Source organism: Nelusetta ayraudi, unplaced genomic scaffold (assembly GCF_046127955.1).
Source record: "Nelusetta ayraudi isolate G7.1 ecotype Tasmania unplaced genomic scaffold, CSIRO-AGI_Nayr_v1 ptg000034l, whole genome shotgun sequence".
In the NCBI taxonomy this organism is placed as follows: Eukaryota; Metazoa; Chordata; class Actinopteri; order Tetraodontiformes; family Monacanthidae; genus Nelusetta; species Nelusetta ayraudi.
In genome coordinates this window covers 4,155,001-4,174,451 of record NW_027466084.1, presented here as the reverse complement: position 1 = coordinate 4,174,451, position 19,451 = coordinate 4,155,001, and the positions used below count along the sequence as shown (strand labels likewise).

The window sequence follows — 19,451 nt, the reverse complement described above, 5'->3', positions numbered from 1 at the left end:
CCCTCACTGTGTCTGGCGCTGCCGAGGTCACGGCTTGTGTGGGCAGCTCGGACCATATGTTACATAAAAACTGTGTGAAAGCCCTAATCCCCAGCAAGGCATTGCACAATGACTTTGCCAAAGGGTCCACCGGTCTGTCAGGCCAGGAAACAAAATAACAAGGATGGAGAACATGTTGCTCAGTGTGAGCAAAATCCGAGTCTCATCCTGTTTGTTTGCTTAGAGGTGAACCATCACCAGTGCAGTGGCTAGCAGTGTCGCCTCACAGTGGGAAGGTCGTAGGTTCGATTCCCGGGCTTGGGGCCTTTCTGTCTGTGTGTTCTCCCTGTTTCTGTATGGGTTCCACGGGTTCCAAAGTCCAAAAACATGCATTTGAGCCACGTTGTCGAAGAGAAGAGGATAAACCTTATTCCCAAAAAAGGAAATTTGAGTTGTTACAGCAGCAATAGATACACAAAACAGTGTCAATGCTTTGTGTGCCAAAAGCAGTGTTGTTGGGATTACTCCATAAAAGTAGTCAAACTACTGATTACTGATTACTCCTTAAAAAGGTTATCTAATTACTTATTTAACTACTTTGCTTCATAAGTAATTAATTACTAATTAGTAATTCCTTTAGTTAAAAAAAAGACAAAGCAAAAGTGGAGAACGTCGTTTCCTGCACATAATGTACGACAAACCACAATATTCTTTGATTTAGACGAGATGAACTCAAAATCATGCTTTTTATTTCCAGCCACGAACGCAATCGCTCTTTTGTTGCCACCATGCTCGTTTTGGTGCGTCGTCATATATCAATGACGTTGCATGCACGGCTGCATCATCAATCTGCCACACAATTGTTTTCGTTGTTTTTCTAAATTTCAGACATTTTGTGGACAATAAGACATTTTTAGCTTGCAAAATATTTCAGAAAAGTAATGGAATCGTTACTTGATAAAAAATAATTACGATATAATTACCAGTTTTGCCACAGTAATCCCATTACATTACTCCATTACTAAAAAAAAAGTAGTGTAATTACAGTAGTGGATTACTTAGTAATGGATTCCTCGCAAAACACTGGCCAAAAGTTGCAACACCATGAACACTAAATATAACAATAAATAAGATAAAGGTAAAAACCTATGTAAAGTGCGAGGGCTTTGTGTGCGTGTGAGCCTGTTCCGTTGATTCAACTGGGCTCTGCTGAACAGTCTGATGGCTGCGGGGAGGAAGGAGCACCTGAACCCTCTCTATGCCACTGTGAACTCTGAACTGTCTGTTTGTGTGTGCGTCCGTGCGAATTGTTGTCTGTCTTTGTTTGTCCCTCTATGCGGCCTTGCGGCCGGCGACCTGCCTGAGCTGTAACTCCGCTTTCACCCGTGTGACAGCAGGAGGAGGCTGCAGGCAGCAAACCTCGAGTGCAGGAGAAAGCGGGTGTAGAAGGCAGCCGGCCGGACGAATGAATTTAAAACAACACAATAATGAGAGATGAAAGTGGCTCATGAAGGACTCGCCATGCATTGAGAAGGTATTGTGACTGGGCTCTATGGTGACCACCTGCTCAATCAGGCTAGTTGATCCTGTTGAGGCAGGATCAGCATTGGAGCCTATTACTGGTTAAGAGTGTTTGTCTGCCATCATTTATTAACCTTAAGTCCAAATGTGACAACTTGATATCCGGCTTCAATCTTAATTACTTATAGTAGAACACTTTTTACGATATTTTTTGACAAAAATCATAATATAATATAATATAATATAATATAATATAATATAATATTCATCCATCCATTCATTTTCTCGACCGGCTTCCCCCTAACTCAGGGTCTCAGGGGTCTGCTTGAGCCTCTCCCGGCTGTCACAGGGTGAAGGCAGGGTGACACCCTGGACAAGTGGCCAGTTCATCTTAGGGCCACATAGAGACAAACAAACATTCACACCATTCACACCCACACACCTACGGACAATTCAGAGTTACCACTTCACCTCACATGCATGCACAGACACAGGGACAACATGTCAGGTTTTTCAGTACATTTTAAAAGCCTGACCAGAGACAAAGACCGCAAATTAGCAAAAGCTAGGTGTCTTATATATATATATTACATTTTCCCTTTTCTGTGGCAATGTCTGATTTATCGTCCCGGTTAAATAAACATTAAAAAAAATAAAAATAAAAATAAAAAACTGCCCAGAGTGTGGTCAATTTGATAGCATTTATTGGTTAAAATGTTGGCAACGTAAACCTCTTTCCATAATATAATATAATATAATATAATATAATATCTAAGTTTTAGTTGTGTAGCACGAGTATAACTACACCGGAAATTTTAATTTAATATTTGTATTTTAAGTGTTAAGTCAACAGTTTATTATTATATCGCCCTTTGCTGATTTTGTTGCCGTTTTTCAGCTCGTGATGTGTCGCTGTCCGCGGTGCTGAACGCAGACCGCCGCTTCAACAAAACCAACCAAATAACCAAGCAGCCGATTCGCTACAAAATGTCAACCAACGCGCGTCGAAGCACCGGTGTTCGGGCAGTGCAGCGTCCGACACGATCCCTGCTTTGTAGCGTGTACCGTGACTGGCTCATCATCGACCGACATCGACATTCAGCTGCCCCTCCATTCATCGGCGCAGACTGCAGGAGGAGGAGGAGGAAGAGGAAGAAGAGGAGGAGGAGGAGGAGGAGGAGGAGGAGGAGGGGCCAGAGGGATTCCCAGGAAGGGGCTTACAAATATCGCGTTGCCTGCCGTCGTTCCCGTCCGCTGTTCGCCAGTTTGTCGAGGAAGTCAAGGTTGGCCCCGGAAACGAATGGGTGAACCCGACGGACGGCAAGTTTGCAACTTTACGCGCCGCGTTTTTCCTCCTTCCTCCCGTTTCCTTTCTTTTCGGAAGGCGCCTGCGCTCGCTGGGGACCGGGACTCGGGCTGGGTGACGTTGACCGGGGCGGACAGGCTCCTCCGCGGTGGATAAAGGCGGCGGTGCCCGGTCATGCCCGCCGCGGAGCTCCGGGGTGAAGCGCGTCTCGCAGCAGCAGCGCTGCTCAGCTGCGGCGCACTGGAGTGTGAAATCATCGGCGGGCTCGCTCGCCGCCGCCGCCGCCGCGCACCTCTGAGCCTCGAACACGCTGTCCTTTTGTTAGCGAGTGCCGCGAGGAGCTCACGGTTCCTCACGCAGAACGAGGGGGAGAAGGAGGACTGTCCTGGAACAGCGACGACAACAACATTAACAACAACAACAACTACTACTACTACTACTACTACTACAGCAGCAGCAGCGGGAACTTGGATTCAGCTTTTGTGCTTTGCGGATCTTTTCTTAGGCCCAAGTCTGCTCGTGTAAGGCGCAAGAATCTCCAGTCAGTCCGCGCTGCATCGTCGAGGATGCCCCGTCAGGAGGAGACCGCGCTACGATGAGCGGGGACACCGAGGCACGAGGTTCCGGTCACGAGCGGGGCTGATCTACTCTTCTATGTTTTTGTTGTTGTCGCCAGAACGGACAGAAATCGGACTGTTGGACATCTGCTTGTGAAGTGGATGCCGCAGCCCTGTTGGCTTGAAAACGCAGATTCAGTGAAGGGTCAAGAGTTTGATTTACTGAAGGGAGGACCCCCTCCCCCCCCTCGCACCACCACCACCACCACCACCACCACAACACCACTTCCCGTCTTCACACCATGGATGACTCGGGGATAATACGGCGCCGGAGGTTACAGGTGAGGAGTTTGCTGGGAGCGGCTCGTTTACATCATCGCAACCTTTAGATGTATCCCCCCCCCCCCACACACACACACACACACACTCCCAGTGTTCTTTCTACATCGTAATCTCAGTCAAGTCACTGAAACATCCAATCTAATTCTAGTTCCAAGGGCAACATTGGACCTGACAAAATACTAGAGCGGTGTTGTGCAACACTCTCACGTGCCTTCTGTGTGTGTTACAGTCAATTAGGGGCCACTGTAAATGGCCTTAATGTGGCAGCTTAGTATCGCACATCCATTATCGTTAGAGCCGCTTACCTCGTTTTAGTAGTAGCTCGGTGGTTGTAGGAATATTTTTAAATCACAAAAAGTGATGACAGGGATGTTATCAAGCGGCGTGCGCCCCCCCCCAGAACAAATCCAAAGATCATGACTTTGCTAAAAAAAAAAAAATGAGTGACTAGGGGAAAAAGGGTGTGGGATGCTCTGAGAGGAGAGGCTGGGACCACTCAGTGTTTTTGTACAATTTGTCCTGTAGTTTTCTGCAGAGTGACTCGTGGCTTCATGATGCGGTTTACTCTCTGATGACGGTAAAACAACACACGTCGAATCTTGTTTTTTGGGTGGGGGTGTGGCGGTGTGGGGGGTGGGGGTGAGTGTGAAGTCAAGACCCAAATTTATTCCACAAAAAAAACAAACGCGAGCCCACTTTCTGTCATGTCTGGTCAATACATTGTTGAAATGATTGAACTGAATTGTTTGTCCTGCGAAATAAATGCCCAACATTTTCTCTATAAATATACAGGTATATATATATATATATATATATATATATATATATATATGTATTAAGGAGAAACTGCCCACGCGACCCAATCGAAACAGGTCTGCGACCCACTTTTGGGTCGCGACCCACCAGTTGGGAACCACTGTGTTAAAGTGATGTGACGATTGTCATTTCTCTGCCGTTGCAATGAGGTTGCCACACGGCTGCTCGTGGTTCAGGGAGGCTAACGTGGGCTTTTGCATCGTAGCAAGTCATTCATGCGTACTGATGTAATGCGTCCGTCCATATGACGATGTTCACCCCCCACCCCCACCTCCTATCCCCATCTTTGTATGACTCAGTGAAGTGCAATGAGCAGCGACGAGCAGGACGGGCTAAGAAACGAGCTCTTGTGTGCACTCCTACGTGTGCTGTGGGTGCGTCTTCTGAATTCAAGGGTTGTTGTTTTTTTTTTTTTTAACGGTGCGATAAAAAGACTTTCAGCAAACTCGCAAAGTGCACATCTGACTTGCAAATTGACCATTATTGATGTGAGAAGAGCGATTGGGGAGGGAACAAAAGATCCCGGCTGGATTAGCGGAGAGAGGTTTTCCGATGGTTTTTACGCCTCATCATCCCCACCGACGTCGGCCCCAAAGGATGTGTGACGGAAGTTCAGGGATTCGTCAGCAGCACCATCAGAAGCACAAAGTCACACCCACATTTACAGTCGGTGATGCTTTGTCTGCGTACGAAGACAGTGTAAAAACAACAACAGACACGGATTTCCATTACATGCCCTGAACACACACACACACACACACACACACACACACACACACACACACACACACACACACACACTCCCTCAGAATCATTCTGGCAGCACCATATGGTGACACACCCACACCCCGCAGTTAGGGTCAGGGGTCACACACCCGTGATGCACTGCTACAACATGACTAACCAAGAAATCTTTGCAGCTTGCTGAACTCGTTGACATTGCAGTTGTACGCACTGTCAAAAAAAAAATAAAATGTAAACCTTTGTCTGTAGAAACTGATAAAAACGTGAGGTAAATTCAGTGTGAAAATATAGTAGCGCAGACTGAGTGTACGTACAGTCTAAAAAATAAAAATAAAACTCTCGGTGTGGAATGATGAACACGATCCACACACTCGACAAACGCCACATTGGTGGTGATGCTAAAGTGGCCTAATAGCTGTAGTGTGCACTTTAGCCTTAAACTGTTTGCAAGCTAGCTGTGGCAGGAAATCATGGTCAGACATCAGAATTCTGGTGTGCATTTGGTTCATGCCTGGTAAAATACTGTCTTTTATTTCCGGAGGTCAGAAGATGTACGAGATATTTTGTGACTTCCAGTGAATTAAAAATGACTGATGACTGATATGATCTACAAAAACACTATTCATGTCGAAATATCGATTCATATTGAAATCTATCTATCTATACACACATACATACATACATACAGTACATACATACATATGTTAATATTTTTTTTTTTAAAATAATCTAATGATCATGTGAGGTGATTGTATTTTCTCCTTGTTTAACAATCATGACCACATAAATCAAGAGTAGCTGTTAGCATTAAAGAGTTCAGGAAGAGTCTTAATATTGCGTATGGTGTTGGTGCCGGTTGCAACGGCAAAATGAAAGATGGGGCTCGCTGTCAGTTCTCAGATTCCTGACTTGAGTGACTTATCTGTGATGAAGGGTGAGAGATTTGAAGAGACTGAAGGACGGTGGTGGCACATAATATGACGGACTCAAATGTAGTTGTTTTTTTTTTATTATTAATTTGGTAGACAGTTTGTCCAGGGAATCCATAGTGCCTTGGTGCGTTGGAAAATGAAAATGTAAAAAAAAATAAAAAATCTGGTGGTAAGAAAGGAAAGACAAGTTAGATAAAAAAAAAAAAAAGATAAAGAACAGAGCTCTGCTTGCAGGGTGATTTGAATGTAATGACACTGTGTATTTAATGTACTTTGTGGAACTGCTGAGATGGTGAGTCACTCAGGCCGACTGGTGAGGTAGCGTCTTGGCAGTCGGGCACAATGGCCGCTGACAAAAAGCAGAATGAGAATGAAAAAGGGGGATGTCACCCTCTGACCTTTCTACTGTTTCACAAGAATTACACTGTGGAAGTCAGAGCCTGGAGTGAGCGGCGGTGGCCGGCTTAATGCAAGCTCTGCCTGGATAATGAAAAGTCAAGTCTGCTGAGGATTTAAAAGTGTGAAGTCACGGGTCATAGAATCTATTGAACTGAATTGGATTTAAATTGGATTGATTGGATGAAATTCAGAGTGCAAGAAATTGTGCGATGTTGAAAATGTGAGGAATCGAGTTCAACGTTTTATCGCAGTTTCATTGTGACTGCCGGTTCTCTCTGCCACCTTTGTTTCTACCAAGTACCGACCAGTTGAGGTTGACGAGTTGCTGACATCCTCAGTCAGGAATGTTGTCAGTACATCTTGAAAAACTCACAATCTGGACATTTTCGTTCATCCATGCTCCCACTGATCCGTCTGCACCTTTTGGGGAGAGAGTTGGAAGCTACAAGCAGGGTTGTAATGCGAAAAACAAACAAACAGGATGCTACTGCAATCTTGTAAAGATTTTTTTGTTTTGTTTTTACAGTTTTGTCTAATTGACCCACGAAAGTTTTCAAAAAAGTTGTAATTGTATTTTAATCATGTACATGTGCTCTCAATCCCATTGCTATAACTTTTTTTTTTAAAAAATTGTTTCACTCTGTAGTTTAAATCTATAATCTATAGTCAAAGTTATTGTTAATTAATATAGGTTAATGACCTCACAATGAATACTGAGAAAAAGCAATTTTTGTTACTCTTGATCTCAGCGCTGCTTTGGACACAGTGGATCACAATACTGTATTGTACTTCAACATTACACCATTATACACTTTTATCAGTGTATTTATGGGCAGTATGTTAAGCCTTTCCAATCCTAAATCAAACCAAATATTACACACTGGACCTTTAAATGGTTCAGATTTTATTTAACCAGTGGGCAGTCCCATGTGATCCTGGATGACTGTTCCTCAGACAACATTCATTTGTCATTTGGTGTCCCACAGGGCTCCACCTTTGGACCAGTTCTCTTCAGTCTGCCATGGTGAAACATCATTAAAAATCACAATGGCATTACCAATATCCACAAGGACACAGATGATATTTGGTTATATATCGCAGTTATATACACATTATCATTGTTATTAGTATAGGCATTTTATGGGCATTTTTTTCAGCAGTTAATTCAGTATGGTGACTAAAATTATTTTTAATTAAAATGGTTTGTAATTATTAGAATCATTTATCTATTATTAAAATAGATACAATTAAATTTATTTTATTAGAAAATGCTATGCTGTTTCTTGCTAACAAGAAACGTGAAAATTTGAAGCCCCTCACCCCTCTTTTCTAGCGTCTCAGTGGTTAAAAAGGTAATTTATATCATTGATGACCTGCTTGACATGGAGAAGCCTGGCGTGAGGCCTCTTCATTGCTGTGCTTGTAGGCTCTCATCTCACTGATCAATGGTCAACGGGGGACGTAGAAAAAAAATGGGATCAATAGGTTGAGGATTGCCCTCATCCTTGTGAAGAAGGATTTGTCTCCGATAAACCCAGGAAAGCCTGGGGACATGTAGCTAACACTGCTTTCACTGCTAATGCCGTGCTGCCTATTAGTGTCTCAGAATCCCAACATGAGGAAATAGGTTGAGATCATCGCTTCCCTTTTCCCCTTGATCAGTACATCTTTAACCTGCTAAAGCATATGGTAGTATCCCGCTATTTCTGCTACACACACACACACAAACACACACACACGCACAGGTTAACCCAATTATTAGGCTAATGGTCGTTAGAAAACGGTCAATACTTAGCACACAGGACCTTGATGACACAACCCCCATGCGTGACAGGAGAAGTTGAGACGTGGCATTAATTATGCACCACAGGGGCTCATTTAGACCAGCGTTTCTCAAGGGGTAGGTCGCAGAGCTGTTTCGACCAGGGCTGCAGCTAACGATTATTTTTGTTGTCAACTAATCGAACAAGGATTTTCTTTTCCAATTAATCGATTAGTCACGATTGTCTTCTTTATTTTCACCACCTATTTTGGACTTCTGTTTAACCTAACTTGCTTAAATCTTCACACCTAAGTTCTGAAATATCTAATTAATATGCTCTAAATAACACAGTTGATAAGGGACAAGTGAAACAGTGTTACAATTCAGTATAAACGCTAGTATTGACAGGGGCTGTAATTCACTTATTACTGCCATAAAGTAGCATTTACCTAAGTGAACTATCGTTCGCTAGGCTAGCTTGTTCCACGATTGTCTGGCATGCGAAAACAGGTATAATGTACTCGCATCATAGGCTGGTGATGAATTAACAAATAAGCCTGTCGGTTTAAAAAAAATCTATGAAATATCTGTCTTCGACGTTATTTGTGAACTCCAGCCTATCTGTGGTGCGTGACGATACAGCGACTCCGGGGTGTCGGCATTTAAGGTGTTCGCATATCGCCGTTTCTTTTAAATATTCCTAAACTTTAGAAACTTTGGGTCGGAGTTTTTATATGTATATGTGTATATATATATATATGTATATATATATATATATATATATATGTATATATATATATATATACGTATACATATATATACATATACATATATATACGTATATATATATATATATATACGTATATATATATATATACGTATATATATATATATATATATATATATATATATATATACGTATATATGTATATATATATATATATATATATATATATATATGTATATATGTATACGTATATATATATATATATATACGTATATATAATAGATAAATGATAATAGATGATAATAGATAAATGATTCTCTGTATATACATATATATACAGAGAGAGAGAGAGAGAGAGAGAGAGAGAGAGAGAGAGAGAGAGAGAGAAAATGTTGGGCATTTATTTTGCAGGACACACTACTCAATTCAGCTCAATAAATTATCTATAAAACATTTGTATTTTCATGGAATACATTTGGGTCGCGACTTCATGATGAGGAAGAAAACAATGATGGTCCAGAGACTCCACCAGTTGGGAACCACTGGTTTAGACTCTGACACACGTGCAGCTGAAGGCCGTGATCACGCAAGCACACAGTCCCTGTCTGCCCCACACTGGTTTACATTCCTTTTCCTGTACCCCCCCCCCCCCGCCCCCCGCCCCCGCTCTCTCTCCGAGGGTTTGCTAGAGGGACAGAGCTGGCAAGGGATGTGGCTCCGCCCACGCTGTTTGTGTTCAGTGCAGTCTGTGTCCCTGCTGCTGCTGCTGCTGCTGCTTCAGCTCGGTGTACTTTGTCCATCTGGGCCAAGAGGATAAAATATTGGCTAGGAAGCCTTGGATTTAGTGGTTGAGTGAAGAAAAAAAAAAAAAATCCAAATCCACTGGTCTTAAAACAAATGTTGATTGGGAGGCACAGTGGGAGGGATGGTCAGAATAGAGACGCTGAAGCTGCTTTTGTTGTTCCGGTTGTACAAATACTGCACTTTTAAAACTCTCTGTCAACACCTGCAAGGTGTTGAACGATGGCTGGAAATTTGCCTCCTAAAAACATGGTGATATTTTAATTAGCCCCGGCCGAGGCACTTTGACACTTTATATCTAAAGAAGTGCAGACTTGACTGAATGACTGCAATGGGATTGCATCTCACAAGATGGTTTAGTGTTAAATAAAGTTAAAATGAAATGCAGAAATCTTGAAATATTGCCATTTCGTGCACAACTTTGACAAAGAAGGTGTTTCTTTTTATAGACTACGTTGTTATATGATGTCATATGACAATGACAGACTTTCAGTTTCATATATTGGCCCAGTTGAGAGCGTGATCATTTAAAGTTGAATGCGCAAATCAATTTCTGCGTGTTCAGTTCAATACGGATTTTCCTCTTGTGGTTTACACATTTTTCTAATTCTTTAGTCAAACAAGATTCACGACCGTTATTGGTCACATGCTCATTGGATGTGCAGTGAAATGTAAAAGTGGTCATGCTGACCAGAGATCGTGCAAAAAACAACAACAACATTCACAGTAGAGAAAGCAGCAAGAGCAATCAGAATCAGAATAATGCTATATACAACCAATTTATATATGTGTAGATAGATAGATAGATAGGTAGATAGATAGATAGATAGATAAATAGATAAATAGACAGATAGATAGATAGATAGATAGATAGACAGATAGATAGATAGATAGAAACGAAGCAAACCGTTCACAAAGGCACTTATATTAAAAACATTTGTCGAGTGTTTAAACAATTATAAAAGTGACTTAAGAGTATAAAGGTTCAAGGGATATTTTTACATTTACTAAAAAAACAACTGTGCTCTCAAAAGGCTCATGGCCACTTTAAGGCTTGTGGCAACTGGTGGCAACTGGTGGCAACAAACACACAAACATACAAGACTTCATGCCTCTGCTGGTGACAGGTTCGCGTCACCTGGTGGGGAAACGGGTTTTGTTCTCCTCGTCCTTGAATCCTTCAGCACCTGATCTCTCCTGTTTCTCTCTCTTTCTCTCTGTCTCTGTGTGTTTCCTCTAGAAGGATTTGCCACTGCCTCGCAAGAGCAGCAGGTGAGTGAGCTGCTTTTTTCGATGGGTTTTTTGTCGGGGGGGGGGGGGGGGGGACTTACCAAGCAATGTTTTGATGAAATGTGGCTGCCGGTGATTTGCTGTCAAGGCTCTGAGTGGAGTCTGTTGCCCTCGCAGGCTGATTCCAGCCAGACGGGAGGTCTGGACGCTGTCCATGGTGCTGAAAGCCGCTGCTCCCTCGGTGCTGCTCGGCTCGGCCGATCTTTATCTCCTCTCCCGTCGTTCACTCAGCACCACCACTCGCTTATTAATCATCTCATCCTCATTCATCTCTCGTATTGTTTTTTTTTTTTTTTTTTTTTTTAGAATAGAATAGAACGCCTTTATTAATCCCTATATTGGGGACATTTGCATAATTACAGCAACAATATAGTGCAGAGAGATTAAAATATTGCATTATTAATATAAAATAAATAAAGAAATGAAATAAATTAAATATTTATAGAACAAGAAAGGAAAAAACCAAGTTGGACTATTTACAAGTTCCCTCCATTACGTTGACAGATACTGATACCAGTATCAGGTATTGGTACCGATAACAATGTTGAGTATACTACTACTACTACTACTACTACTACTACTACTACTACTCATACCCATAAAGCATGTACCAATACCACAACACCGATACCAGTTGTATATCCCGATGTACATGACAATTTTGTTAAGTTTGTGTTTGTACTGCAGTTAAAACCTGTTCTAGAAAAACATGCTGAGAAATATCGTTCAAATAACAAAACATCTGTGGGGGAAAAAATAATTCTATAATGTTAATGGCCTTATTAAGTACTGGCTATTTGTATCAGTTGGTGAGTAGTGAAAAGCAAGTACTTGCACTCTACTGGTTCTGTAAAAAAGTGGTAATGGTGCATCCCTAGTTATTAACAATAAAAACACACTTAGATGAAGAAAACATAGACGGAGCAGAAAAACACCAAACCCCACCGGTGTTCTCTTTAAAATCATGCATAAATATCTAATAAGCAAGTTTTTTAATAATAGTTTTTCCACGAAAGCCAAACCACACGAGTATCTCCTCGCCGTAAAGGTTGTCAGTTCTCTGTTTTTATTTTACCTTATTGTAGAACTCTTCCCTGCTGGGTGACAGATAATACAATAGCAGGCTCCACTGCAGATCAGCTCAGTCAAGCCGCTTTAACATTCAGTCTGTCCAGCCCCGACAATTCATGGCTTCACACAGCTACTCAGCCAGCCCTTGTGTTGGAATGAATGAATGAATGTGTAATTATCTGTTGCTATTTGCGTTTCCTGTTTTATTTTGACAGTCTTATCTGCTTGTATACGTCTGTCCTTTTTTTTTTTTATTTCAAATACACATTTGATTTTGACAACGCTTGATAATTGCTGTTAAACAATTCCTTCATGGAAGCAAAATGAATAAAACACAGAAAAGAAAACAAGTGACCCATTGGATGAGGAGCGAGAAGAAGTGTAGCGGTCCTTCACATCCGTTTTCTGTTTCCCCCCTTTTTGTTGCCTCTTGATTTTTGTAACCTTTGTCTGGTTGTCAGTCCTGAACCTTGATGGTTCTCACCTGAGTTCCCCTCCGAACCCAGAACTATTTCTATATGGTAGAAATAGTCCTTTTCTCCCTTTGACTTTGTCGGGTCATTGTTTGTTCTTCATGCTGTTGGTTCCCTTCGCTTCTTTTTATGTGTTTCTTGTCTGGTATCTTTTGTTAAGTCTCCTTTTTTGGTTTTGGTTAATTATTTTCAATAATTTCTTTCGAATTTTGGCCGGCCGATAATATCGGCCTGATATTAGCAGTTTTTGTGATATCTGCATGTATCGGTATCGGTTTTTCCTCCGATAATGAAAACCCGATAACGCTGGGTCTCGCCAAACGTGCATGAATAATAATGGATGCTTGTGGGGGTGCTGGTTTTTGTTTCTTCTCATGTTTAGCAATGGGCAAAGGACTGAGCCTGTCTATATCTGTGCACCTTTGTTTCCTTTGTGTGCACTTGACCTCATTCCCATTCCATGAGACAAAATGTTAAAAAATAACTTAAATTGAAGTGGTGCTCTTATTTTCCACAGACAATATTAATTTGTGGAATGCACCTAGTTAGGCATCACAACAAAAGTACATAATATGTTAATTCCACCACAAGAGATATGTGAAATGACCTAAAATTAGTTTTTTTGGGGGGGAAATGCCTGCATATCGGTATCGGTTGTTATCAGAATCGGAAATGAAGCGTTTGGACGATATCGGCTTATCAGATATCGGCAAAAAGTCAATATCGGACATCCCTATTTTTTTCCCATTGTGGGAGACCCTTTGTTAGTTTTTGTTTATTATTCAAAAATAAATAGTTTTCCCTTTCCGCAAACCCAGAGTTGTTTACAATCTGGGCCCTGCCTTCTAATCACCTCCAAGCTGCCGTGACATAAAGAATGAATGAATGAATGAATGGCTGTGTGCGCGCGTGCATGCGTGTCGGCGTTGTCGTCGCTTCACTTTCATCTTCTGATTTCATTCAGCGTCTGTTTCTGGGTTACGCAACCTGGGAGTCCTGGTGACCTTGTCTCCGAGTCTTTCCCCAGCACTGCTGCTCCGCTGAGATGCATTCACCTCCTCCCTCTCACCCTTTGCTTTCATTCATGGTGTCCATAGCCCGCAGCAGTAGAAAAACCTCCTCTGCGCTGGTTCTTTTTAAGCGCGCTCAGGACAGAGAGAGAGGGAGAGAAAAAAAAAAAAAACGGATAAACAAGCTCGGAGAAAGTCAGGAAACTGCACCATGGCCTTGAGAAAATGACTCACAGTCACCCCGTCATCACCGCGTTGGTTGTCCCTCTTAAAGAGAGAACAAACCCCCCGCCTCCCTCCATCCGCTTCTCTCGCTCTATCTTATCCCTCTTTCTCGTGGGTCTGGGTCGGCCTCACCCCCCCCCCCAAAAAAAAAAAAAAAACGCCAGCGGACGTCCAAAGGTTGTGTTTGGCTGCTGGAGTTTGCGTGATGTTGCGATGACGTTCTGCTGGAGAGCTGCTGCTGCTGCTGCTGCTGCTGCTGCTGCTGCTGCTGCTGCTGCTGCTCTCTGCCTGCTTCCTGTCGCTGCTCAGCCGCTGCTGCTGCGGCGGCGGCTCGTGTTTGCGCGGAGCGACGGCCAGACACCCGACCGAGTGGCAGCATGTTCCGACGCACTCAGAGGTAGTACAGCGTCCGGTGGTCTCACCGCTGTTCGAGGGTTTTCGCAACGTGTCCAAGTGAAGTGTTGCTGTTGCTTTGCTGTAGATCAGATCTTTGGTCTCGATTGAATCGCTGTGAAGCTTGGTCTTCATTACGTATGAAAGGGAGTCTGTGCTATGTATCTCATCGTATTTGTAGTGTAAGTCGTGTGTCAAGACGTTGAATCTTATTTATTTTTGCTATTGTTATACATGTATATATATATGTATGTATATATATATATATATATGTTTGTGTGTGTGTGTATCCACATATATACAGTATGTATATATATATATATGGATTTCTTGTTTTTTGTCAAGAGGCAAAAAAAAGCATGACAGAATACATTTTTTAATTGTATTTATTTGTTTGATTTCATAATTTTGTACTTTTTAACATTAAATTCTTTGTACCACTTGACATACTACCTTAAATTACAGCCCTTAAAATGTATGCTGATCCTTTCACTTTGTAAGCTGTTGTTGACTTGCAGACACGAAATTGTCATTTTACAAAAAAAAACAAACTATGATTTTGAGTTTATACGCATTTATTTATTTATTTATTTATTTATTAGGTATTTATTTGGGAATTTCTTTGGGTTTTTGTTGATGCTGACCTTTTGTTGAAAAGGTGCAGTACTGTCTCGTAGGCGCCATTTCAGGGGAAGCTAAAGTAAATAATTGGAAGTCAGTGTCTGATTTGAACAGTTGATGATGTCAGATAGATGTAGTCAGTTTTAGATGTGGGGTCTGAATCAGTGCCAGAGTGCCGGTTTCCTGATATGAGGTGATTGGATTGGACTTTTGGCTGAGCTGTTGTCCCTGCTGTTGATGCCGTCAAACACAAGAGGCGTCATCAGAACTCGTGGGTTTGCGGACAGTTTCGTTTCCCACTGAAAGTGAAAATGTGCTTTATCTGCTCTCATAAAAATGTCAAAGCTTCTTCGATGCGTCTGTTGGATTTCCACAATACTCTTCATCTTTTTTGGTTTTTCACCTCGATTGCTCTGGTTTTAACTGCCTCAAAATTTAACTTGATATCGACACACTGAGGTGGGTTTCCACTACAGCTGCAACAGTAGTAGATGTCGTGCTGAGTGACTTCATTCCCTCCCCCCCACCCCCATGCTGATCGGGGATTAGATCAGCTTCTATTACAGCGGAGGCTCTCACTCTGCCACACCTGAGCTCACACACGCGCAGGCAGGTAAATGGAAATAATGTGTAAGGTTTCCCTACAAACAAGGAGCTTAACAATGGAAAACAACAGCAGAGTGTGATCTGTGGAAGGCTTGTAGTGCTTAAAAATGCTGTCAAAGGGATTAAAAAAAAAAAAAAAAAAACATCTTCAGCCGCGAAAGAGTGAAAAACAAGGGCAGCAGTGATGAGGATAATCAAAGGAAGAGGAGAACAAAGAGGGAGGTTGTGCAATAGGTGAAGGGAGAGTGGCTGAGATGGAGTGCAGGGCCCTGGGGTGATCAGCTCCTCCATTAGGGAGCAAGCTCACTAAGGTTACGTGAGCACACAAGACACACGCGCACAGCCTTTGACTGCACCCTTACAACTTGGTTGTTTTTTTTGTATCTCTCTTCGTCTTTTCTGAGTTGGAGCTTCTTTGTCGGTAAATCCTTTACATAATAAGTGAATCTGAACACTTGTAATCTGTTAAATAGCTCAAAGAAAGATATAAAAGAATGAGTGATGTAACATGAATAGATAGATGTATTTACACACACACACACACACACGCACGCACGCACACCACAGCCATACACACGTGTGCAAACACACACACACATATCTGGGAAGCATGTGTGACTTTGTATTGCTGTTTATTTACCTGTTTTTGTAAAACACAAACTTCACTTCACCTAAACTTCACTTAATAGCCAAACAAAAATTGCCTTCTTTTTTTTTTTTTTTTTTACAAAGAAAAAAAAAAACCCACAGAGATGAGTCACACGTGGTAATGTTAATAAGTAGGGATGCACCAATACCACTTTTTTTTTTTTTACAGAACTAGTAGAGTACAAGTGCTTGGATTTCACTACCTGCCTACTGATACCAATATCGATACTCAATAAGGCCATTAACATTATAGAATTACTTCGATTTTTTCCCCCAACATTTCTCAGCATGTTTTTCTCAGACAGGTTTCACTGCAGTACAAACAAACCTCACAAAATTGTCATGTACATGGATATGCGTGCATCATGAGTACAAGTAGAGTATACTCAATCCCAGTATCGGTACCGATACCTGATACTGGCATCGGTATCTGTCAAGTACGAGTACTAGCATTTCAGTACTCACAGATACCGATAGCTAATAAGGCCAATAACCATTATAGAATCACTTTGATTTTTTCTTTATTTTTCCTGTCATATGAACAACATTGATCGGCGTGTTTTTCTAGAGGAAGTTTCACTGCAGGACAAACACAAATTTATCAAAACCGTCATATACTTACACATATACAACTGGTATCGGAGTACCCGATACTGGTATCGGTATAGAATAGTATAAAATACAATAAATGTACTTTATTGATCCCAAATTGGGAAACTATGCTGCTACAAAAAATATACTATACAGTAATACAGTAATTACAAGGTATCGTTCCATCTATTAATAAGCCATGCGATGTGCATATTACATGTCAGGGTCTGTGGCTGCTGGTAAGAAGGAGCAATGTTTGTTCTTTCATTCTCTTTGATCCGACGTTTCCCCCTCTGTCTCTCCTCCTCTCAGCTCCTCTTACCGGAGAAACGCTTTGGAGGACGCAGGCGCTGCAGAATTCAATTTCCCGGCACTTTAATAGGTAGCGCCTCTGTCAGCACGGTAGCCCAGGCCGAGACACAAGATCTCGCACAGGGACAGATAATAAAACTAGAAGAGAATTGGTTTGATCTTCGGCCAAGTGTCTTTGAAGTGCTGACCGAGGAAGGCCTGGCCTGGCCTAGCCTGGCCTGGCCTGGCCTGGGTTGGTTTGGTTTGGATGTGGCCATACATTAGGTGTTCACTGTTTTGACATGATGCTGCTCTGTGACACCTCAAGGGTTCGTCCCAACAGCCACTTCAGACTCTGTGGAGAGCACAGTGAAGTGATTATTCTGCAAAGAATATCCATCATTTAAATACACCCAGATTTCATGAAGTGGGTTGGAGTCACTTCCAAATGACCAAACACAAAATCATTTTTTTAATTCTAAATGTTAGAGTACCTAAGCAGCAAGATCCATGTGTTTAAGAGAATCTGTGAAAAATAACCGAACGCCGTTCACTCCAAATGACTTACAATACTTTAAACAATAATTTAATCCTTCGAGATTAACCTCCAGGCCACCTGACCTGATAAGTACATCTTATTAAGTTCTCAGTACATGCACTTATTTGTCATCTGTGATGTTGCGGAGGTAAACACAGTAGTCACTATCTGCTCTGCTTCCCCCACGCCCTCTTTCTTTCAAGTTGTTGCTTGTCATCTTACGTTCTGTTTTCTCGTCCGTTTCCATGACAGCTGCTTGCGTGAGCCGATCAGCCTCTCTCTTCTTTTGAGGTCTCTATGGTTTCATCTGAATGGGGAGCGAATAAAGGCCTCTGTTGTCTGGCTGATGTGCTCTGTTTATGCATTCAGTCTTGTTTACACTGTGTCAGTAATGCCCTTATGTCTTTGTGGCGGCTGTGTGTGTGTGTGTGTGTGTGTGTGTGTGTGTGTGTGTGTGTGTGTGTTGCGGGGAAAAAAAACCTGTCATGTTTACCTTGCGTCTGATTGTCCTTTAGAACGGTTGTGTTATATATACTGTAAGAATTAACATAGAGCCATAAGAATAGAATAGAATAGAAATTAGGTTTCCCTTTTTTATTTCGTATAAGGGATTTTAAAATATAGAAATTTATAGAGAAAACATTGGACATTTATTTTGCAGGACATACAATTCAATTCAATTCAATTCAATTCAATTCAATAATTTCAACTGTTTATTTACTAGACATGATAGAGAGTGGGCTCGTGTTTTTATTTTTGTGCAATAAGTTTGGGTCGCAACTTCGTGATAAGGAAAATAATGTGGGTCCTGAGACTCCACCAGTTGAGAAGCACTGGTTTAAAGTAAACAGTGTTGGCGAGTAATCCATTACTAAGTAATCCACTACTGTAATTAAACTACTTTTTGAGGAACGGGATTACTGTGTAACTGGTAATTATATCGTAATTACTGTATCAAGTCACGATTCCATTGCTTTTCCGAAATATTTTGCGAGATAGAAATGTCTCATTATCCGGAAAATGTCTGAAATTTAGAAAAACGACCCAAAACAACGATTGATGATGCAGCCGTGCAATGCGACGTCATTGATACGCGACGACGCACCAAAACAAGCATGGAGGCGACAAAAGAAAAAAAGAAAAAACAAGAAAAAAACCAAAGGCACCAGTGCTGTACATGAGTTTGCTCTGTGAAATGTGCAGTTTGTGTTCAGAGAGCAAACACTCACTCCTGTTAAAGAGGACAGAGGCAAAGTTTGGAATTGAAAAATTTGCACTTCATTCCAAAACACTGAGCGACTGTTACTTTATCTATTTTTTAACTAAAGTCATTTGTAATTGATTACTTACAAAACAAAGTAGCTAAAGAAGTAATTAGATTCCTTTTTAGAGTTATTCTGAGTTTTTTTGGAGTAATCAGTAGTTGGATTACTTTTATGGAGTAATCCCAACAACACTGAAAGTAAATATGGTGCAGTCAGGTGGAGCCTGAAGGCAAGCGGAACAAAGCCAAGGCCGTTGGCATGAGTGCATGAGTGTTTACAGCCGCGGCTTCATCGATTCCCCGCAGCGCGAGTCTATTATCCAGAGCAGTCCTGCCACCAGGACTCGGTGTGTATCGGTACGAGGTGAAGGATGAGGCGTCAGGGTGAAATTGATCCCGCGTCAGAGTGTGAAATGGCAACATGGCGTTCATTTGACCCCCGCAGTAAATCTAATCCACTGGCAGTTACTGTCAGTGGCTTCCATCAGGTTATGGATCGGATGAATCCTAACGTAGATCATCATCCGTCCAGTTGTGGGAATTG

General features: G+C 41.8%; 1 protein-coding gene across 3 annotated transcripts in view; it reads left to right on the top strand.

Annotated features, from left to right (window-relative positions):
• The first annotated feature begins 3,602 nt into the window (after window positions 1-3,602).
• LOC142892421 (microtubule-associated serine/threonine-protein kinase 1-like) overlaps window positions 3,603-19,451 on the top strand; it is a 40,356-nt gene continuing 24,507 nt past the window's right edge. The window contains exons 1-2 of one of the 3 annotated variants that reach the window (XM_076032593.1): window positions 3,603-3,704; window positions 11,130-11,158. In XM_076032593.1, the coding sequence (XP_075888708.1) occupies window positions 3,666-3,704; window positions 11,130-11,158 (68 nt within the window). In that variant the 5' untranslated portion in view covers window positions 3,603-3,665. Of the gene's footprint in view, window positions 3,705-11,129; window positions 11,159-14,202; window positions 14,353-19,451 lie in introns of those variants that run through there. The other 2 variants (XM_076032595.1, XM_076032594.1) reach the window with 2 other exon arrangements.